The sequence below is a fragment of the Leucopleurus acutus genome (genome assembly GCF_964270905.1).
Source record: "Leucopleurus acutus genome assembly, chromosome: 6".
In the NCBI taxonomy this organism is placed as follows: domain Eukaryota; kingdom Metazoa; phylum Chordata; class Mammalia; order Artiodactyla; family Delphinidae; genus Leucopleurus; species Leucopleurus acutus.
The window spans coordinates 116,018,580-116,041,859 of NC_139149.1; the positions used below are offsets into that span (position 1 = coordinate 116,018,580).

The 23,280-nt window shown below is 46.1% G+C and overlaps 1 protein-coding gene and 1 pseudogene across 3 annotated transcripts in view; both read left to right on the forward strand.

Annotated features, from left to right (window-relative positions):
* Positions 1–23,280, forward strand: part of UBE2F (ubiquitin conjugating enzyme E2 F (putative)) — a 52,320-nt gene that overhangs the window by 2,554 nt on the left and 26,486 nt on the right. For both annotated transcript variants that reach the window (XM_082840888.1, XM_082840889.1), the window contains exons 2-4: positions 3,093–3,226; positions 12,940–12,969; positions 17,036–17,101. In XM_082840888.1, coding sequence (XP_082697014.1) covers positions 3,109–3,226; positions 12,940–12,969; positions 17,036–17,101 — 214 coding nt within the window. In that variant the 5' untranslated portion in view covers positions 3,093–3,108. The remainder of the gene's footprint in view (positions 1–3,092; positions 3,227–12,939; positions 12,970–17,035; positions 17,102–23,280) is intronic.
* On the forward strand, positions 1,264–1,722 carry LOC309962943 (small ribosomal subunit protein eS19-like; annotated as a pseudogene). The gene has a single exon. The product of its transcript is annotated as a small ribosomal subunit protein eS19-like (transcript).

Sequence of the window (23,280 nt, forward strand, 5' to 3'; positions counted from 1 at the left end):
GGGTGCTGGCTCTAGCTGGTGCTGCTGTGTCTGGTAGCTTGTGGGCTGGAGCCTCCACAGGAGCTCCCGACTCCGTGCCCCGCTCCCCCCGCCCCGCCCTCCCTTGTGAGGGGGCTTGGTAAACGGAACCGGTAGTCCCTGCCCTGGGTGAAGCTGGGAAGGTGTGTGTCCATTGGTGATGGTCCTCTCTGTGGGTCCAGCTGAGGTAGAGTGGGAGTAAAGAAACTAGCGATGGTTTGGTTTCACATTTTTTTTCAATTTTATTGAGGTATAACTGAAGTACACTAAACTGTACATACTTAAACTATGCAATTTGATCAGTCTTGACGTACGTATATACCCCTGAAACCATCACCACATTCGAGATAAAAACATCCCATCATCTACACGAGGGAAACTAGTGTTTCGTGGTGACCTCTTCTAGCAGCTGAGTGGCCTCAGACAACCCAGTTCCTGGGCCCTGGTTGTCCCAGAGTCCACATCCATAAAGTGGGAGTCAGGGGAGAAGTCCTTCACAGGTTTGAAATTCTAGGAGCTTGTGAGTGCTTATGTGTAATAGAACTATCTCTTGAAGCATTTAGACCAGTGACTCCTCTTAAAAATTATTTATTTATTTGTTTGTTTATTTATTTATTTAGGCTGCATTGGGTCTTCATTGCTGCGCGTGGGATTTCTCTAGTTGCGGCAAGGGGGGGCTCCTCTTCGCTGTGGTGCGTGGGCTTTTCATTGCCGTGGCTTCTCATTGCAGAGCACGGGCTCTAGGCACGCGGGCTTCAGTAGTTGTGGCACGCGGGCTCAGTAGTTGTGGCACATGGGCTCAGTAGTTGTGGCTCATGGGCTCTAGAGTGCAGGTTTGGTATTTGTAGCGCGTGGGCTTAGTTGCTCTGTGGCATGTGGGATCTTCCCGAACCAGGGCTTGAACCCATGTCCCCTGCATTGGCAGGCGGATTCTTAACCACTGTGCCTCCAGGGAAGTCCCTAGACCAGTGACTCTTAAAGGGATTAGATGTGTGTGTGTCTGTGCATAGGTCCTGTACAGTTCAGAAGGTCATATTCAATATGTTGTTTTCATGGTACAAACAATAGAAAATTAAATCTTACAGTCTTTGTGGGGCGGGGGAATACACAGAAGATGGTGTGAAAAGCTATGTGAGGGACCTGGGTTAAAATGGTTAAACATACTGATGGGGGGAGAGTTATTCTTATAGTTTGGCTTTCAGGATCTTGGCTTCAGCCCCTGGCTGGCAGTGCAGAGGCTGCACGATGCCTGGAGTTTCCTGTAAAAGACGTGAACCAGCGGGAGTTCGTCAGAGCTCTGGCAGCCTTCCTCAGAAAGTCCGGAAGCTGAAAGTCCCTGAATGGGTGGACACTGTCAAGCTGGCCAAGCATAAAGGGCTCGCTCCCTACGATGAGAACTGGTTCTACACACGAGCTGCTTCCACAACACGGCACCTGTACCTCCGGGGCGGCACTGGGGTTGGTGCCATGACCAAGATCTATGGGGGGGCGTCAGAGACATGGCGTCATGCCCAGCCACTTAAGCAGAGGCTCCAAGAGCGTGGCCCGTCGGGTCCTCCAAGCCCTGGAGGGGCTGAAAATGGTACAAAAGGACCAAGATGGGGGCCACAAACTAACACCTCAGGGACAGAGAGATCTGGACAGAATCGCTGGGCAGGTGGCAGCTGCCAAGAAGAAGCATCAGAACAAATGATGCTGGGTTAATAGATTGCCTCATCGTAAAAACAAACAAACAAACAAGAAAACAAGATCTTGGCTTCAAACTAAAAGTTCTGTGCTTAGGTCATGTTTTTCATCTGGAAGTTTTTAGATCATTTTCTTTTGAAAATGATCAGAGTGGTATTGAAAGGAAATTACATTAAAGCAACAAAGGAAATTATGAAAATATTGAGCTGGTGACCAATTTTTGTCCTCAATCAAAAGAAGTTCCAGGGCTTCCCTGGTGGCGCAGTGGTTAAGAATCTGCCTGCCAATGCAGGGGACACGGGTTCGAGCCCTGGTCCGGGAAGATCCCACATGGCGCGGAGCAGCTAAGCCCGTGCACCACAACTACTGACCCTGCACTCTAGAGCCCGTGCTCTGCAACAAGAGAAGCCACCACAGTGAGAAGCCTACACACCACAATGAAGAGTAGCCCCTGCTCGCTGCAACTAGAGAAAGCCCACGCGCAGGAGCGAAGACCCAACACAGCCAAAAATAAAAAATAAAATTTAAAAATTAAAAAAAAAAAAAGTTCCAGAATTCCTCTCCAAGTGGTAAAGCAAGCAAGAAGAGTTGGGAGGCCTGTCAGATGAATGGCGGTTTATGTTAGAAACAGAAGGCAGATTCTAGAGGACAGTTCTATCTGTAAACATCGCTGACATCTTTAGTCCTTTCTCCGAAGCAGTCAGGTGCATCACCTATTTTTGGTCTTTATTATCCTTCCCAGTGAGCTGTCAGTGAGGGAACCTGAAACATAGGTGGGTTGGAAGTAGCCAAGTGAAAATAATCTAGTTTGGAGCATTAATTATAACTTAATTATGTTGCTATTGCCTAACAATATAAATACAGTACAACGTAAATAAATGTGAAGATGCTTATTAAGGTTCTAGCCACACCTTTATTAAAGGAAGGAGGAAAGAAAGCATTGCGGTGCTCCCTCCTCACCAGAGGTGGACACTCCCTTCAGTCTGTGCTGGGCCAGGCCCTGGGGCCACACCCTCAGGTGCATGGTCCACACAGCAGGGATGGGCAGACTTACCAGTGGACAGTGGTGGGCCTACGTGAGGCCCGTCAGCGGAGGTTGCCCTAGACCATGAGCGCCCAGGAGCATTGCCACTGCTACATCCCAGGGCCTGGCGCCCAGTGAGTGTTAAATGCTTGGCTCACCCTTGTTGAATTTTCATTCATACTTTAAAACATCAGATTTAGAGAGGCATAGAGATTATCCAAATTCATTATGAAGGAATGCAGTGTTATTGTACCTTACATGCTAAATTTTTCTGTAACTAAATTATGGGAAAAATATTAAAAACCACCTTACATCATTGTCTTCACTGTCCAGTCACTGTCTTAACCTGCTTTTGGCCTTTCAGGATAAAGGTAGCAGTGATGCTGACGCTGGCAAGCAAACTGAAGCGGGATGACGGTCTCAAAGGGTCCCGGTCGTCAGCCACAGCCTCCGACTCCACTCGGCGGGTTTCTGTGAGAGACAGGCTGCTTGTCAAAGGTAATGACCATCCGTGTGAGCTGTTTTTCTATCCCATAACAAAATGAAGTCTGCCTGGAGGCTCTTCTGGGATACGAAACAGCCTGTTGTTGAATAGAAGTACCTGTTTGAAAATATTTTGAAATATAATTGCTGTCACGTACAACAGAAGAACTTTGTACTCTGCACACACTATGGGAATGCTGATGGCAAGAAAACGGTATTAAAACTGGTGTGTCTTATGCCCTTGGGATATTCTCTGCAGGGGCTGCCTGAATGCTAGGAGAAGGAGTAAGGTACTCCTTCAGCAGACTGACGACTCTGGTCTCAGTGCTGTCATTATCCGGCTGGTGTGTGTGTGGGGGTGGGGAGTCGGGGAGGTTCTTCCTTTCTGGACTCCTCAGCAGCAGAGTGTCTGACCTGTAGAGGGAGGGACTGGAGATCGGTAATCTCTTAGGATCCTTCTCTCTTTTATTTATTCACAGCCTGAGGACAGCCTTGTGCAAAATTGGTTCTTGTCCCAGAATTAATAATAGAGTGTCCTAGCAGTAGTCTTTGGAGAAGGGTTACGTGATGTATGTGTGTGACTATGCGAGTGTTTGTGTGGAACTTTTGCATGTATCCGTTGAACAGATTTACAACTATTGAGTGCAAAGGCAGTTTCCTAGGGTGATGAGGACCACGAAAGATCAAACAGTTTCTGCCTTGAAGGAGCACTCTACTTTATGACACGTGTTTACATTTTTTAAGTGTAAGGAGCTAGGAAGCACAGAGGGTTAAATGATTTGTTAGAACTGTCTGTTTTCATGTTGTGTTAGGTGGACACGGTGGGGGTGGCTGCCATCTGCATGTCCGGGAACAGATCTGCTGGTGGGAGACCTGGCGTTTATGAATGCCCCGTGTTGGGCCTTCTCAGAAGCAAAGCACGGCTGCGTTTGGGAAGGGGTGGGCACAGGAGATGCCGGGTTCCGGGACGCGTCACTGGTGTACTCTCCCCTGTTCTCCCTCTGCCCCTGGATCATGACTGAGCTCTGGCTTTCCCAGCCTGATGGGTGATAGGTTAAAGATGGAGTCAGAATTGTTTTTGACATTTTGGCAAAATACCTTCTGTGTCAGGGAGAGCGTTAGATGGTATTTAGTTTGTTACAACACAGGAAGGTTTACCCTGCGGGGTTTGGGGCTGTGGCCTGGGCTGCAGCCCCTCACTTGGGTGGCCTGATAGGACTTGAGTCTCTTTCCTGGGTGCTGGCTCAAGGGTTCCATCTGCAGAGGAAGCCAGGAGCCAAGCAAGCCAGGGAAGGGGTTTGACGCGTGGGTCAAAGTCCTTCGAGGGGAGGGTGTTCTAATGCCAGGGAGTTGTGGTGAGGAAGGGGGTTGCAACTGAGGAGGAGCGGTGGGGGGGGGGGGGAAGCTGGCAAATGGACGGCGCCATCTTCTTTCCCGCCTCCTCGTCACGGCTGACAGCAGCACTTGTCTGCTGAGCGCCTGCGGCCAGGCCCTCTGTTGGGTACTTTATAGGGGCAGCTCTTGTTTGACTTTTGCTAAGCCTTGCCAGGTGGGTGGTTCATTTTACAGCTCAAGAACTGAGACTCAGAGGTTCAAAAGCTTGCCTAGGTCACAGCTTTATTGCAGCAAGACAGCCAGACCCACATTTTGGGGTAGGGCAGGCACTTGGGGAACAGACCCAGCAAGCAGAACCCGAAGGAGCAGAACAGAAGTGTGAGTCCCCAGAAGAGAGAACTCAGGGAGGCACAGAGGCTCCACCACACGCCCTCCCGCTCAGGGATTCCCTGAGAGCTCTCAAATGACTCGAGGCCCTGACGCAGCCCAGGGGAGCCCCCTGAGGCCCATGGAGCTGGCCTCTGCCCCAGCTCCTAGGACAGGAGATGTCTTTGGCTGGGTTTAGGACCCAGCTGAGGTCCTTTGATTTTGTGAGGCTTATCGAGGAGAGGTGCAAAACCTCCTCGAGAGGCCACCTGTTTCCATTCTCCCAGAGACACTGGGGATTATTAGGTTTCCGGGCCCAGAGCACTTGCAGTTGGTGGTGGTTGTGTACCAAGGTTCAGTGTAACACGCCCCTCATGTGGCCTGCTCTCCATCTGCCTCGGGGGTGGCCAGCCCAGTGTGGGCCGGGCTGACTGAGTGGTGAGTAGTTTGGGCTCGTGGTGGAGGGTAGGTGGAGAGGAAGGGTGGGCCTGACCTGAGAGAGGAAGCTGTAATAAAGAACGCTCTCATGGCTGATGACTGTTTGGGCTGCACCTAGAGCGCTCCTTCAGAATGCGGCAGCACCTCCATTCTGGGGGTTTCTGATGGTCAGGTGGAGCCCGGCGGAGTCCATGGCTGTCGTGGGCCTGGTGAGGCACTTGGAGGGGTGGTTACTGTGAGAGTCCCTCCTAGCTGAAACTCCCCCTGGGGACTTTGAGAAAGGTCAGTTGTCCGGGTTCAGTGAGATGGCTACAGTCAGGACTGTCATCCGGGGCTGTGGCTGTGGCTTCGGCTCATGTGAGGATGTTACCCCTGAGGATCCGTGAGTAGTAGAACAGTGTATTCATGCGTCGTCGGGACTTGGTGCCACGGGCTGCGTTCCCGGGAGTGGGGAGTTTGGCGTGCGGTGTAGTTATTGAAGGGTATCCTTGGGACTGAGGCCTGTGGAGGGTGGTGGAGGAAGCAGGAGCAGGCAGAGGGAGAGGGAGAGCTCTGACGGAGGCCGCATGACCGCCTCTGCTCCAGAGCAGGCGTGGCCCTTCACAGCTGTCCCCAGTCAGGGGAGATGGTCAGGCCTTCCTGCTCTGCTCGACCAGTCGTCAGATGGGTCTGGCCTGAGGTGGGGCTCTGGGCAGCCCACACAGTCCCTGGAAGAGTTGAGAGCTGAAGGCCATCTGCTGAGAGCCCTCACTGAGAGGGCATCTGGGCCATGCGTCCATCGCCCAGAGGAAAGACCACAGACACTTAGAGGCAAAAATATGTTCTTAGCTGGTCCGCTGCCATGCTTGACTGACCGTGCACGGTAGAGATCTGGCTTGGTGCGGATGGCTGTAAGGTTAACGTGGGAGATCGGAGGTTGACAGGGACACTTGTCCCTAGTGGTGAGGGCCAGTGGTAGCTGCAAAACTGAAGCTTCTGTTCTTTTTCTTGGGCTAGTGGGCCCAGGTCTGAAGGTGACAGGTGGAGTCAGCTGTCCCTGGAATACTGTGGCCTGCCTCGGAGCCGCTGGCCAGTGTGAGGCTCTACCACACTGGCACCTTGGCCATACCAGCTTTTCATTTGCACCCCTGGGGTCATTCTCAAGGACATCCTCCAGGCTGCACCTGGAGAGATGCTTGCATCAGCAGTCCCTGGAGGGTATGGAACAATCAGGTGTTTCTGGGCGAGGACTGAGGGCTGCTGTCTGCCCTGAATCCTGGGAGTTGGGGACACTGGGGAGAGAGCGTTTCAGATCTGCGCATTTCCTTTTGGCCCCAGCTCAGGTCTGGGCCTCTCTGGGAGCCATCACTGGTGCTTTCAGCCACAGGGCAGCGGGCACTGCGTTTCCGGTGGACCCTTGTGGTTCCTCCGAGTCTGTCAGTTTCTGAGTCTGATGATGCTCCCCACCTTCCAAAAAAGCCTCTGGGCAGAATGACCTACTGTTTTTCTGTCTGAAGCTTGGCACTTTTCATATAATGGGAACGTGATTGTGTGTCTCCCTGTCCTTTGACTTGTTCACGTGACAAAGATTTTAGTGCCTGGTGTGTGCCAGCCTCCTGTTAGTGGCCCCTGAAGACCTCAAGGGGCTCCAGGCAGGCTGGCAGGAAGCTTTTGCTAAATGTGGAGATTTGGAATTGAGCTGACTGAGTTCAGGGCCAGGGCTGGAGTTGGGAATGAATCTATAGCCATTGTCCCATCAACCCCTGCGCTCCATGTGGCTCCTGGTATTCTCTTGTTTTAGCAGCTGTGGCGGCTCTCCGTACTCTGAGCCTACTCTGCAGAGCAGAGAGGCCTGGCTGCCCTCCTGCATGGGCTTCCCAGCATCCAAGGTGCAGGTGTCTCCACGAGGTGCCACATGGGGCCTCCTTTGGCTGAGCGCTTCTGTGTCCACATGAGCGGTCTGGTCATATGGTATAGGAGCGGCTCCGGTTCAGGGCGCTTCCTGGAAGAGTGAGCAAAAGAGAACCATTTATTGTTCTCCAGAGCTGCTCTCTCCATGCCAGGCCCTGCCCAGGACTCTGGAGGTGGGCTCAGGGTTGGCTTGTCATGTTGGCAGGGTATTCAGAGCATTTAGCAGCATTTGAAGCTGTGGCTGTGTGTTCCAATATGTGTTCTAAAAACGAGGGCAGTGGCCCAAAGAGGAGGAGTCCTGCTAACGTGGAGTAAGGCAGCTGGCCCAAGCCTAACCTTTAAATGCTTGGCTGCAGGGTTAAACACCACTGAAACTGCCCAGGGAATTTGGTGGCCCTCAGGTGTGCCGGATAGCCCAGGAATGGGGGTGGGCAGGGAGGATCTGTAGAAGACACGTGAGGGCTCAAGTCAGCTTTGTCTGCTCATGTTGAAAGTGGGTGATACGAGGCTTTGGGGATCCATTCCCAGAGACTGCTGCGGGGGCTGTGCTGGTTTTCGGGGTTACATCCTAGCTTCCCCAGAGTGTGGAGGGAGGGGGCCATGAGTACTCTGGGCCTGCACTCTGCAGTGTGCTGCTAGAAGGCCCTTGGACTGAGTGGAAGGGCTGATGTGGGGCTTGGTGGGCTCTTGGGCAGTAGCCATGCCATCTCTGGGAATAGGATGGTGCTGCTGGGGCAAGTGTCTCCCCCATAAGGGCACTGTGCATGGATGCTGGTGATGCAGAAGAGGTGCTCAAGGCATAAAGACAGACGGGAGGCTAAGAGATAAAGCTGTAGTTCAAGAAATCGAAGAGGTAGTGGTTCAGGTGGAAAGAGGTAATCAAGTCTCATGGGACATAGCTGCCAGCTCTTCCTGGGTCAAAGGGCACAGCTGCCCTGCCTGGTGTTACCTGATGGGGCTCGGAGCTGGCTCTTGCTAAGAACCATCTGCATCTATGATTGGCCTTTGTCTTAGTCAGCTCAGGCTACCATAATAAAAGAGCATGGACTGGGGGCTTAACCAATACACATTTATTTCTCATGGGTCTGGAGGTTGGAAAGTCCAAGATCAAGGCATCGGCAGATTCAGTTCCTGGTGAGGGCCCTCTTGCTGGCTTGTAAGCACCTGGTGTCTTTTTCCCATAAGGGCATGAATCTCGTCATGAGGGCCCCACCCTCCTGACCTCATTTGACCCTAATTACCTCCCAAAGGCCCCACCTCATACCATTACATGGTTGGTAGGGGTTTAGGGCTTCAGCATAAGAACTTGGGCGGGGGACACGGTTCAGTCCTCAGCACCTTTGGAATGCCTCAGTCCCCAGCTGTCTGAGGAGAAAGGCTCCTCGTGTCTCAGGATTTTCACACTGAGAGTACTGCCGCCCTGCTGGCAAGTGTGCTTGTTTGTCGAGCATTTCCCGAGCACTCCAAGTGTGCCAAGCTCAGGCCCAGGCACTGGGGTCCCAGGGCTGGGTCAGGATCTACAGCCCCCACCACCAAAAAGGCACAGGTTCAAGTGGCAGGCGGTGCGGAAACAGCTAGAGCACTGTGTTGTGGGCAGCCTGCGGCAGAAGGGGCTGAGTGCGTGCTGTGTGGGGGCCATTGTGGTAATGGGGCGGATTTTGTAGTCTGACATTTCAGGGCAGTCAGTCGTGCTTCAAGTGGGCTCTGTGGTTTGATGTGTAGTTAGAAAGGAAAAGCGTCTAATTTCTCAGGAGGAAGTTGTGCAGCCACTTACTTGTGCCAGGTGCCAGGTGCCTCCCCAGAGGTGGGCCTGTGAGCCGGAGAGGTGTTAGCATCTTTGCAACAGGCGCGACTTCAGCAGTTTAAAAATATCTGAACTTCTTGTTACCTTCCAGGTGGGGGTAGTGTCCTTTGGGCAGTGAGGTTATCCAGGGGAGGACTGCTGCTTTGCCAAGAGGCGTCTTGAGCATGTAAAGCAAATCACTGGTTTCTTTGGTCATAGTCTGCTTGTAGGTGGATTCTGAGGTTATTACTATCGATGTCAGTGAATTATTATTTGCCATCATCAAACTACTTGTCATCTGTGACAACTCCCTGAGAGGAACACTGCGTTGTAGTTCGTTTATCTTCCCTACTGGGCTGGACTAAAATGCCAGGCATCTTTAATGAAATCCTTCTGCCTCCAAGGTCGTATTCCTTGCCCACTCTGGTTCTTGGACCAGAAGTCTGCAGAGGCCCTGACTGTGGTGGGGGTCATCACTGGACTAGGTCTGAGGGCTCTCGTCTTTGGAGTTGAATTCTAGACCACAGTGTGAAATTATTGAATCCGTCTGTGTAAATTAGCTGTGTGTAAATAGTTTAGCTTGGCAAAGTAGCCTACAGCAGTTCCTATACCTGGAGGAATAAACATTCAGAGGCCTAGGCCCCAGCTAGGACTTTTGGTATAATTGGTCTGGATAGGGTGGGGTGGCAGGGTTTGCTCAGCAGGTGCTAGGTTGTGGGGATGGGTCCACAGCTCCAAATTTTACTAAAAATCATTGAATTATACACTTAAAGTTGGTCTATTTTATAGTATGTAAATTGTACCTCACCAAGGCTGTTTATTAAACAAACAAACAAAAAAAAAAGCAAAAAAATTCCCCAGATGATTGTGTGCAGCCAGGGCGGAGAACCCCTGTCCTACAGTGAGGCGTCCTCTGGCCCAGAGCCTCTCATCCCCACACTAGGTCCCTGTAATGCAGCATCCGGTTCTGTTGCTCAGTCATCACGACACCCCGGTCAGTGCATCCCTGCCCTCCTGTGTCCGGGCCTCACCTTTTCCCTGTTCCTTGGCAGTAGACTGTCTTCTCAAATTTTTCACTTCTGTCATGTGGCCCCATTTCACATCCTCTGGGCATGTTTTCTATTTCACTGGGTTTTTGTAAAACTGAATGACCAGAGTTCTCGTGACAGGAGTCAGGATAGGCCCGCCAGAGAAAACCGGGTTCCAGTGGCCAGCATCAATCTCTCAAAAGAAGGGTCCTCAAGAAGAGTTTCTTGTGAATTCTTATCAACAAAAAGTTAAGTAATAGTGTAATAAATATGTAAATAGTATTCACCTTAAAACCATCTAGATTTAATTATATGGATAACATATATTTAAAAGTGATTAATATGCATGACTCATTTGATAAGAGGTTTGCTTTTTTGATAAAATGAGTGCCCTGTGTGGGCTGTTGGAGCAGAGCCTGGCTCGGACCCCATCCTGGTCGGAGGGCCGGGGTGGGTGGCCTCAGAGTGTTTCTTCACCCCGTGCCCTGCTAGAGTGAAAAGCGAAACTAAAGATCACCATGGTCGTTATAAGTATGATGCTAGTGAACCTTCCATAGGATCTTCATCATTTTGTTCTAAGTGCATATATTCTAGTATACCATAGCACAAGACTGCCAGGACTGCAGTCCTTAGCTCCTCCCTCCTCTGCCTCACCTCACTTGTCTGGATACCCATCCCGAGTGCCTGGAACCCAGACCTAATACATTTAGTGGGCCACCCGTCTCTACCGAGATTCTCAGCTAGCTGAGGTCAGAGTCCTGTGCCTTTCCTAAACCTTTAGCCTCAAAATAGCCATCTGCCAGTCTCCCCACTAACGCACTCAGCTTTACAAACATTGTGGCCTCTCCCTTCCCACCCATTCTCCCCCTCTCCACCCCCTGCTCTGCACTTGAAGGAGTCATTTGCTTCTTAGTGTTTTGTAGACTGGTTTCGTCTTTCCACTTACCTTCCTGTTGTTGTTGTTGTTGTTTTTTACATCTTTATTGGAATATAATTGCTTTACAATGGTGTGTTAGTTTCTGCCTTATAACAAAGTGAATCAGTTGTACATATACATATGTTCCCATATCTCTTCCCTCTTGCGTCTCCCTGCCTCCCACCCTCCCTATCCCACCCCTCCAGGCAGTCACAAAGCACCGGAGCTGATCTCCCTGTGCTATGCGGTTGCTTCCCACCAGCTATCTACCTTACTGCCAACAAACACATGAAAGAATGCTCAACATCATTAATCATTAGAGAAAAGCAAATCAAAACTACAATGAGGTATCATCTCACACCGGTCAGAATGGCCACCTTCCTGCTGTTTTGAATGCCCTCAGCAGGGTCCGATCCACATCCCGTGGCCTTGCCTCAGGCCTCATTCCTCTCGGACCAGTCTGTCCCCTCTACTGAATCATTCCTACTGTTCCTCCTGTCTCTCATCGGTGACTTTCCCTGCTCCCGTCCTCTGCTTTCTGCCAAAGTTCTTTCTTCTCACCAACCTCTCCCCTTCGTTGGTCTCATGACGTCAGGTGGCATCACTCTGCAGGGGCTCCCCAGCCCCGGCCCTGGTCATGCACCCAGACTTCAACTCTCCCACCCGCCCCCCTCAGCTTCCTCAGCCCTCAAGCCTCAGTGCCATCTCTGATTGCCACACAGACACACACACAGACACACACAGACACACACAGACACACACACACACACACACACACACACACACACACACGACAGTTGGCAGAACCTTCTGTCCTCTTTGCTGTTAGGCACGCTGGCTCTCCCCACCTCTGCTGAGTCCTTGCTGCCTCTCAGAGCACCCACCTCCCAGGTCGCCTGGCCTCCGCTTAGGTGTCCTCTTGAGGCAAAGCTTAGGAACTTTTGTTCAGAAACCTCCCCTGGCTCCTGTTGCTGCAGAATAAAGTGGAGAATTCTGCACCCTCCACCATCCTGGCCCTGGTTTTCCACCTTGTTTCCCATTGCTGTGGCTGCACTGCATACCGTCTGGTTTCTGTGCTTGTCTGAGTTCTGTGCTTTTGCACATTGCTAACTTATTTCCTTGAAATACCCTTTTCCCCACCTCTGTGGGACTGAATTCTACTGGTTCTTTAACGCCCAGATTGAAAACCTCCTCCTTCCTTTAGTCTCCGCAGCTGGACAGTCGCCAGAGCACGTAATGTTATGTCAGAGGCGCAGACGACTTGCCTGCCCGGTTTCTTCTGGGTGCTCCCCCAGACCTCAGCTCGCTAATAGCAGGTTTGGTGGGAGCTCTGCAGCTTTGTCCTGGCAGAGGGGTGCTGGGCTTGAATGCTGAATGAGTGATGGATAGAAGAGGTCCCAGAGGAGAGCACTAGGGCTAAGGAATGTAGCTCCAAGGAGGAGGCTTCCTTGGGTATCAGTTTGCCCACAGATGGCAGGGGCAGCACATGAGCCCAGCAGGAGGTAGAGAGTTTTCTCTCCCTGGAAAAGTTCTAGCGCAAACTGGGCAAGCCCTCACGGGAAGACAAATCCGGAAAAACTGGAAGAGGCAGAGATATAAATATAAATCAGATTTTGAGGGCAGTAGTTCCACTACTTGGGGGAACAAGATTTTCAAAAACGCTTTAGTGACTGTTTACCTATAGCTAATTTCTATGTTAATTTTGAGTAGTTTTCATTCTCGCGGAAGTAAAATTTCAAGGGCCCTCGACTGCACTTGCTGGCATCCTGCACGTCACTTTGTATCTTTGAAAGCAACTTCCTGGCTTAAAGTCTGAACTTTAGACCAAGCGTAGACTTCTGTTAATTCAGTTTTGTTTGTTTGTTTGTTTGTTTGTTTTCTTCATTGTTCTGGAGGGAATTGCCAGTTTAGAGCTGGTGATTTTATGTGGAGCAATTGACTAATATTAACAATAATCTCTTTGTTTCTACAGAGGTTGCAGAACTTGAAGCTAATTTACCTTGTAAGTATAGCATCCCCACACATTAAATGCTGTGAAATAATTGCATGGAGAAGCTTGTTTTACGTTCTGATAACTTTGCGTCGCAAAAGCCCGTCTCCTGTGTATGTTAGGGATAGACAGGGTTATTTTCGAGGCTCTGTAAGGAGGAGAATGTGGCGCGCAGTGCTTCCTCTCCTTCCTGTTTGGTGCAGAGGTGCGTTTGCTTAGGGTTTGTTCCTCTTACACAGCATTCTGTCCCACGTCCTCTTTTAGTGACAAGGCATATAAATCAATGGTGGACAGTCCTATTTTTGTTAGTGACAGTACCATGTTTTTGTCCCGAAAAGTGCTTATTTGTAATTTATCATTGTGCCCAAGGTAGGACAGCTGTGCTGCCTTGATGTCTCCAGGTCGCCTCACCTTGCTAGGTCCTTGTGCCCCAGCACACAGGGACTGACCGCGGGCCTCACTCGTCAGCGGGCTTGCTTACCAGCCAGTTAACTCCTGTGATAACGTGTCAGTGTTTCTCTTTTCCCCTATCATTGATGCCTTCCCAAGCCATTATATTTTGTAAGACCATCAAAGTCTGAAAGCTTCGACCATTTTAGTATTTTTTGAAATTAGAACTTTTTATCATTATACTTGGTTAAGGCTGAATATATTTATCAACATGAGTGAACTATTTTATACGTGGGTCTCCTAGTCTGGGCGAATGCTCGAGAGAGTTTGATACGGAGGTCATCTGATACAGGGTGAGAGAGGGCCCATCCCAACCTCCACCTAAAGTTGGAAAGATAATTGTGGGGTGCAACCCTTAAGTGGTTGTGTAATCAGTGTGTAAGGGTAAGTACATATTGTTCCTTGAAAAATTATTTTTAATATGTAGTATTTATATATGAGTATAGTGGGTTGTGCTATAAAATATATTTTAGTGTAAGTCAAAAATGTCTGGATTTTTGACTTCAAAGTTGTTTGACTTCAAAGTTTTCTTCTAGTCAGAACTAGAAGGAAATATCTTGGATTTCTATTAAAAGGTTATCTTTCCACCTACTGAAGTATTTACAACTGATTTGCTTTAAAATGTTGCAGGAAAACAAATGACTGTATGTGTGGGTAGGACAGACGAAGCAAGATTAGTAAAATACCGAAGCTGGGTGATGGGTTCATTATACTGTTCTCCCTCTTTTTCTCTATTCTTTTCAGATTATATAATAATCTAATAAGGTCCAATTAAAAAGGAAAATGAAGTAATCCTTCTATTTTCCATGCCCATCATATCTTCCCACTGGCCCTCTATCTTGAACATATATACACATGCAGACATTTAATCAAAGACCATAAAAAACTTCCAACTTACACCCAGTTTATTTTGTCCTTGTATGTTAATCTTACAGAGATTGTTGGTTTGTAACTAATAGAGTATAGTTTAGCTTTATCTAAATGTTTGGTTTAAAAACAATAAAACTATAATTGGCTTTCAAATCAGGACTTTAACTAAAAACCTTAGGTTTGGAAAAGGCATGCCCCATCTTCCTTGCCCTTATAACTAAGATGTCAGATTTTAAAAACTACATGCTATATGCTTCCTTTCTCTTCTTCTCCCTGCCTGTTCTCTCAAAGTGCGGGGACATTGATTCAGTTTATACAAGTAAGCCAGGCTTTCCAAAAGTATGCAACTCACTAAAGAGGAAACAAGAAACCACCAAAGAATAGATCTTTACTATCTGATTAATAATCTTTCTAAAATATTAAGGCAAACAAAATAACTTGCCATATAGCAGTGCTGCTTAGTAATGATTCAGAACTAGTTCAGGAGCTCTGTTCAAGTAAGTTTGTAGAGGTTTCTCTGTTTGCAAAAAGTAGAAGACATCTCTTTCAGATGGACGGAGATACCGCGAGAGCCTTAGCCTGTGCTTGCAGAGAGGAAAAGCTTAGTTCTGGAGTTTTAGTAAAGCTGCTGCACTGACCTAAAACAGGCTGACTTTTAACCTTTTGTTGTCATTGTTGGAACCTAAGACTTCTTCTTAGCTTTAAAATGTTTGGTTCTTTTTAGAAGTTTTATTGTTATTTTTAATCCATCTCGATAATTTCTTTATTCTTGGTGGGCCAGTCTATATTAGAAGGATTGATTTCTACAGCTGTACTTTTATTAAAACAAAGGAGAATACTAGACATTAAAAACAAATGGATGCTGCCAACTTTAATCAATGAAACATTTCCTAAGCCCTTGTCATATGTTTTTGTGACATATATTTCACTAGAAAAATGGTGTTTCTCTTTCCAAGTTAAGATTAGGAAAAACGAATGCCATTTAAATTATTCCACACAGTTCAAATGTGTGGTTTGGGTGAAAGCCTTGAACTCTTTGGCCCCTGGTTTCTTTATTTTGAAAACAAGGAAAATGACAATGTAATCTCTGAGACCCTTTCCTGTTCTTCTAGATGGAGTTACCTTTCACTCTGCAACTCTTTTCTGAGGGATTAGTCAGAAACAGAAACCCCACTAACAGTTTTGCATTGTTTTTATGTGTCATCTCTGGCATGTTCATGAAGTAATGAAATGAGGCATGAACTAGTTTTTTTATTTTATTTTATTTTTTTGCAGTACGCGGGCCTCTCACTGTTGTGGCCTCTCCTGTTGTGGAGCGCAGGCTTCGGACGCGCAGGCCCAGCGGCCATGGCTCACGGGCCCAGCCGCTCCGCAGCATGTGGGATCTTCCCGGACCGGGGCGTGAACCCGTGTCCCGTGCATCGGCAGGCGGACTCTCAGCCACTGCGCCACCAGGGAAGCCCATGAACTAGTTTTTAATTTGGGAACTAAACTTCCTTCTGTTGATAACCTGTGTGGTCTTGGGCTGGTCACTGAACTTCTCTGGACCTTCATGTCATCTCTCACAATTGATGATGTTAGATTAGATGGTCTCTAAGGCTGTTTCCAAGGCTAAATTTGAATTGTCCTATTTTGATGAAAATTCATACCATGTAAAACTAGGCAAATATTTTCATCAGGACTTGTAAGAAATAGCAGACGACCCAAAGAATCTAGCATAATATTTTCCATGTTTATAAAATACGGACAATTTCTACGTATATTCCCTCCACATTCCTTCAGTATTTATCCCTTGGGTATTTACCCCTCTTCTGCATCGTTTGTCTGAAGGAGGCAGATGTAGGATGTCTTCCCTGTCTGCACCTCTGCAGTAGCTCTTCTCCAGTGGAACTACTTGGGTCTCCTGATCCAGACCGTTCTGGTTCAGTGCACATGCGATTAGAGTGTTGCCGTCCAAGTCAGCAGAGCATCCTGTCACCAGCAAACCAATCTGAATTATCGGTCGGGTTGTGAAGACTTTAAAAAAAAAAAAAAAAAAAAGAGGGCTTCCCTGGTGGCGCAGTGATGCAGGGGACACGGGTTTGTGCCCTGTCCGGGAAGATCCCACATGCCGTGGAGCGGCTGGGTCCATGAGCCATGGCCGCTGAGCCTGCATGTCCGGAGCCTGTTGGTCCGCAACGGGAGAGGCCACAACAGTGAGAGGCCCGCGTACCGCAAAAAAAAAAAAAAAAGAAAAGAAAAGAAAGATAAAAGAAAAGCTGTGGTCTGGGTGTGAGCTACCTTAGCTGGTACAGTTACTTTTAACTTCTCTTTGCTGTGGTGGGTACAGATGACTGTGGTGCTGGGTGACCAGACCAGAAGTTCGGCCTGGGCTCTTTTTCTGGTTTTTCTATGTTTAGTTAGCCTTTACCCACATATATTAATCTCCTTGAGGTACGGTTTCTTCTTTTCAAAGTAAAGTAGCATCATTCTTGAAATTAATGGAAAAATCTCTATTTTTAGGGACCATTTAAAGGGTTAAAGATAACATCCCAATTTGGAACTAATAAAAAACTGTAAGGAGGAAAACACATAGCAAATATCACTGGTTTGCAACTTCAGCACATTGGCATAATTATTATTAAACAAATAGGGGAGATATACCGGTTTAGTCTATAGACTCAGCACCGTTAAACTTTCCCATGTGTTTCAAAGTTTGCCTCAACATAAGGACTGCTGCTAACTGTCAGACCTTCCTGACGGCCTGTTTCTTTTGCAGGTACGTGTAAAGTGTATTTTCCTGATCCAAACAAGCTTCATTGCTTTCAGCTAACTGTCACCCCAGGTAATATTCTTACATGTGTAAGTATTAAAGTGATTTTCAAACAGCAAATTCCAAAGGCTTTTGAAATCTATAATATTTGGTTTGATTTGTCCTCCAACTTTTTGAAAGTTATGACGGTAATAACCATTCCATATGAAGACAAGATACATGCTGTAGTCCAGTAAAGCATAGGGAAGTGCTCTGAGGCATGTGGCGTGTACCCAGTAACTAGGTGCAGACATTAACGCCCCCAGCGAATGACGCCGAAGGCTCCTGGTGTAGGGTGGAGAGTATGAGCTCTGAGGACATAACTGGATTCAGATCCTGCTCTGCCATTTAGCAACAGTGTGGCCATGGTTAAATTGCTTAATAACCTCTCAGCTGCAGCCTACCCAGCTACAGAGTGGGGATCAAATAGAACCTATCTCATGGGACCGTTTGGAGGATTAAATAGATAATGGGTGTGAAGCACTTCAGCCCGGCCTGTTACAGGCACCAGGAAGGAAGCAGATTACCAGCTGTCCTTGTTAGCACTGATCAAGTGTCCAAGCTCCAAGTGCTCCGAGCTGGTAGGTATTTCTCCTTGGTCACACTGCGCAGCTAGAGGGAGGGCTTGGGTTTTTCCTGGTTACAGTGCAGCTCTGGGAGTTGCACTGGCTGGTGAAGGAAGAAAGCAGGACAGAGGGAATTAACAAGAGGGGAAGCAGTGTTGTGGAGGAAGTGGAGGGTGTTATTTTATTTGGGGGAGGGAAAGGGAGTGAGAAACTGAGAATAATGAGTCACTAGCTAATTTAATTAAAAAGTGAAAGAATGCAGAATTTCAGTAGGTGGTAATGAACCCACAAATAACCCCTGGCATTGTCTCCCTGCAGGTAGGATGGTTTTTTCCCATGGAAGATGTTGTATTAGAACAGGAGAAATCCCATTTTCAAAATGTGCTTGAAAACTTAAAAAAATTCCTTTAGTCTGTGTGGTGGTTCTACAGACGACTCTGGGGCGTATCCATAAATTCAGTCTGGTACCATTTCCATTTCTAAGATGAGTGAGCACTAGGGTAGAGATACTGACATCAGAACATCTTGTCAGAAACGGGCGTTCCACAAGCCTGACCTCGAGAGAAGACTGAAGCTCAGGACTTGTAACTGTGAAGTGATGGAGGTTCTAACCATTCTTTGACCACCTTCATAAACACATTGCAAGCTCTGCCCTTTTTAGTGAGGGATACTGAGCACACTGTTTCCAGGTGACCAGAGGTCACCATTATGAATGTCAGTTACACTTACTGTTAAGCATTGCAGGGTGTTTTCAGAAATTGTGGCAATTAAGATCGGTTCTCTGTTTACTAAGTAGTCTCACACTTGAGGGTTTGTAGTAAAGATATTTTCTTCTCTCTGCCTTTTTGGGGCATTTGTGAGAGCTTTGTGATTCTCAGCTATTCAGAACCGTGTTTGCTTTTGCCGGGCTTGTTACTGGCTTACATGAGTGAGTTTGTGTGGAGTCCAACCAGCCTCTGGATAGGTCTTGCTTTTGTTTGTTTTTTAACTGAATTTTTTTTACTAAATTACATGGATGTTGTTCTTATTGAGATTATGTCTATGACGCCATCTTTGATATTATACTTGAAACTGCAGCACGATTGTTTGTTACAGTTTTTGTGTTCGCTCTTCCATCAGGTAAAGAAGGAATTTGTGTTTTGGTGCCTGTAACTGCTTAGTACTTGAGCATTTATATTTGTGGAAGTGCGCACATGGAGTTTTGTGTGGCGTGCTCTTCAGGTGCTGTCTGTGTGCCCATGGTGTGTGGTGTCGGTGACTCAGAAAGCTGCTGTGGCTCTTGTCCTTTGTTATTAAGTGAAGCGCGGCAGAGATCCGCCAACGCTAAAAACTTGCCCAACATCCTGGTTTTTTAAAAAACTTTTTGGAGTCATGCTCTTCTTAGTTATTAAAGAAAAATAGGTCTAAGTAGTAAAGTTTTAACAGTATATGGAGCCGATGGTATTGAAACTGGCTCATTTGCAGCCAGTAATACTGGGGCTGAGTCTGAAAACTCAATAATATAGAAGATCTAGATATTTAGGTGGTCAGGGTGGAAGAATTGCATCTGCACTTGAAGCTCAAAGCTCTTCTTTATCTAGCTCCTGGCAAGATAGTTCCTGTTCGTACTTGGTAACATTTTTATAGTTTTGTTTGTTTTTGGAATGTCCCTCATGCTTGGGAATAAATGTACTCTTCAGAGAAAAGATGGAAATGTAATTTGGTGATAGAGGAAAAGAAAAGAAATGAACTTAGAAGAAAAAAATCCCCACATCAACTCACAAAACAAGAAACAATACTAGAAAGTAAAATGAAACAAAACAAAGCAAAAATCTAAAGACTGGCTGAAATACCACCAGAGTCTTCTGTGAAGTTAGAGGGATGATTTGAAAAACTGGGCCAGGTCAGAGTTGCCCAGTTGACTTGTGGAGGTCCCCTCAGCCTGCCCCCACTGTGACATGGTGGCTTGTAGGCAGAGGGGACCATGGACCCTTTTTTTTTTAATTTTAGTTTTTACTTTTTAAATAAATTTTGCTGAGGTATAAAATTACAAACAATAAAATGTACTAACTTGAACTGTAGAGCGTAATAAGTTTTGCAGAATGGATACACATCCCTGTGTAACCACAATCCCAGTAAACATCTTTCCAGCATTCCCAAAGTTCCCTTCTTCCCCTTTGCAGTCAATTCCTCACCCCCTGCTACCCACCCAAAATTGCTTTCTGATTTCTCTTACCATAAATTAGTTGTGTCAGTTCTTGAATTTCATATAAATGGAATCATATTATGTATTCTTATTCTCTGGCTTCTTTCATGTAACATGTTTTTAAATTCATATGTATTGTTGTGGGTAACAGTATTGGTTGTATGAATATGACCTAATTATTTATTTACCTATTGATGGGCACTTGAATTCTTTCCAGCTTTTGGCTGTGATGAGTAAGACTGCTCTTAGCATTCTCATACCATCCAAAGTTGTTTGGAATATTTTCTTATTAGTCTACTGATGTCTGTGGGATCTGCACTCATGTCCCTGTTTTCATTCCTGATGTTGATTTATTTGGATCTTCTATTTTTTTCCTCGATCATGTTAGCTTGAGGTTTATCCAGTTGATCTCTTACAAAGAGCAAGCTTTTGTTTTTCTCAGTTGTTTATCCATTTTATTGGTTTCTGCTCTTTTCTTTATTATTTCCTTCCTTATACCTTGGGTTTAATTTGCTTTTCTTTTTCTGCTTTCCTAAGGTGGAAACTTAGATTGATTTAAAAAAAAATTTTTAAGCAATGTTGATTGAGCTATAAGTTACATTATTTTAGTCAGCGTAATGCTTCTGAGTTTCATCTATGTGGTATTTTGTATCTTTATTGGTGGGCTGTATTCTATTGTATGGGTTTTATTTGTAACAGGTTATAACAGGCTATTGATGAACCTTTGTGTTATTTCCACTTCTGGGCTATTGTGAATAAAGCTCCTGTAAACCTTTGTGGGCAGGTCTTCGTTTGCCAACATTTTTTATTTCTCCTGGCAGTGCAATTACTAGGTTATGTGATAAGAGTAAGTTTAACTGCATGAAACACTGCCATGCTCTTTTCCAAAATGAAAGTACTGTTTTGCATTCCTGCTAGCAATGAATGAGAATTCCAGTTACCCTACATTCTTGCCAATAGCTAGTATTATCAGTCTTTTCGATTTTAGCCATTCTGTTAGGTATGTGTCTCATTGTGACTTTAATTTGCATTTCCCTAGTGACTAAAGATGTTGGGCATCATTTCCCAAGCTTGTTTACTCTCTGTATATCTCCTTTGTTCAAGTGTCTATTCAAATAATTTTACCCATTTAAAAATTGTATTGCTTGTCTCATTACTGAGTTGTAAGTTTTATATACCTGGTATAAGTTCTGTATTAGATATGTGGGAGGTTGTTTCTTTGTTTTTTAATTTTATTTATTTTTGTCTGCGTTGGGTCTTCGTTGCTGTGCGTGGGCTTTCTCTAGTTGCGGTGAGCACGGGCTACTCTTCAGTGTGGTGCGCGGGCTTCTCATTGTGGTGACTTGTTGCGGAGCACAGGCGCTAGGCGTGCAGGCTCAGTAGTTGTGGCACACGTGCTTAGTTGCTCCGTGGCATGTGGGATCTTGCCCAACCAGGGATCGAACCTGTGTCCCCTGCATTGACAGGCGGATTCTTAACCACTGTGCCACCAGGGAAGTGGGTTTTTTAATGGTTAATAACATCCTTTTTATTATTGTTACATATATTAAAAATTCTGATTAGGGAATTCTATAGCTACATTGTAAATCTTGTATATTTATGTGTATATTCACGTATGTTTTTAAATGTGTTGGTTATTAGATTTGTCATGTTTTCTTAATTTTAACATTTAATTTATAAAAACTCCCTAACTGATGAGCATGATAATAAAAGTGCGCCTTACACTGAGTCATGAAATTTAAATTGTTTTATCTGTTATCCCCATTATGTTTGGTTCTTAGTTATTCTAAGCTTTGTTTCAGAGCTTTGGAGTTATAGAAGGAAAAATTTCTTAGTATGAAATAAAGTAAGAGTCCCAGTTTCTGAGCAAAGAAATACGGTTAGTAAGCCTGAAACACAGGTTTGGTTCCACACATGAACATTTGGAACAACATTTAAATAATCATGGACGTGTTAAAAGATGCGGAAATGGGTCAGAGCACTGAAGCAGGCCTTTGGCTTGACCACCACCCCAGTCTCACAGTAGTGTGTGTGTAGCTTACTGTTAATGTGTCGCGGTTTCGACACAGAATGTGTGCTCTCAGCCCTGGTGCTTTCTAGGGTGATTTTAGCTTTATAGGGATACCCATCATGAGGGACAGACTTTTCCCTGATGGAGTCTTTTCTTTCAAAGCATCCTGGAAATGCAGGTGGCAATTCTCCCCTCTTCATATATAATAGATATGTGGTGATTGCTCTTGAGACAGTCGGTTATCTGCCTTCACATCAGCTAACTTTTGTTAGGGAAACATTCACTGCTCTTTTCCTTGCCGCTTGCAAGAACTGTGTTGATGCAATATGTCTCTGCTTACTGCTGAGTAGGTGACATGTTGTCCGATATATACTGTTGCGCTGATTTCTGCCCTCTGCCTCGCACGTAAAACTGAGGCAAATTCTCTCTTGGGATGCTCAGGTTTCTAGGAGTGGGTGTGCAATTAAATGTCTGACGTACTGTTTTAGAAGCCATTCATTACCATGGTTAAAAATATATTCTGATGGTTACCAGTAAAAATGTGTATAATTATATAAAATATTTTAAAATGACGCGCTGTTTAAATGTTGAGCTTTTTGGCATTGTAAAATTGCCAGCGCCCCTTCATTTTCCTGGACCACCTGATGGTGCCTTTTATGTAGCAGGATTTACCTGTATCTTTTTTAAAAATCATGTTTAGTAAAGTATAATTTACAGACAGTAGAGCCACTGTTCTTAGGTGTACTGTTCTCTACATTTTGACAGACACATACAGTTGTGTAGACACCAACACAATCAAGATACACATGAAATGTTTCCATCAGCTCAAAAGTTGGGCCCCTTTGTAGTCAGTTTCCTCTCCCCACCCCCAGCCCCTGGCAATCATTGATCTGATTTCTGCCCTGTTGCTTTACCTTTTCCAGAATGTCATATAAATGGCCCCAGCCAGTATGTAGCATTTTGTCCATGGCTTCTTTCACTGAGCACAGTGCTTGTGAGGGTCATCCATGTTGGTGCATGTGTTGTTATTTCCATTGGCCATCAGTGACTTTGAAGGTGGAGGAAGGAATACAGGTGGCTGCTTAAAGCTGGAAAGTGAAGGAAATGGATTTTTCCTAGAGCCACCAGAAAGAAATGCAGCCCTGCCAACTCTTAGGTTAGCCCAGTGAGATTCGTTTTGGACAAATGACCTACAAAAGATAGTAAGTTTTTATTGTTTAAGCTGCTACGTTTGTGGTAATTTATTACAGCAACCAATACAAAACTAATACAGTGCTTTTTGTGTCCTAAGAAATGCAAAGATTTCCTTTTTTTTTTTTTTTTAAGGAGTTTTATAGCTTTAGGTTTTAAAGTTAGGTCTGTGAGCCATTTTGAGTTAATTTTTGCATATGATGCAAGATACGGCTCTAGTTTCTTTCCTTCCCCTCCCCTCCTTACTCTTCCTGGGATG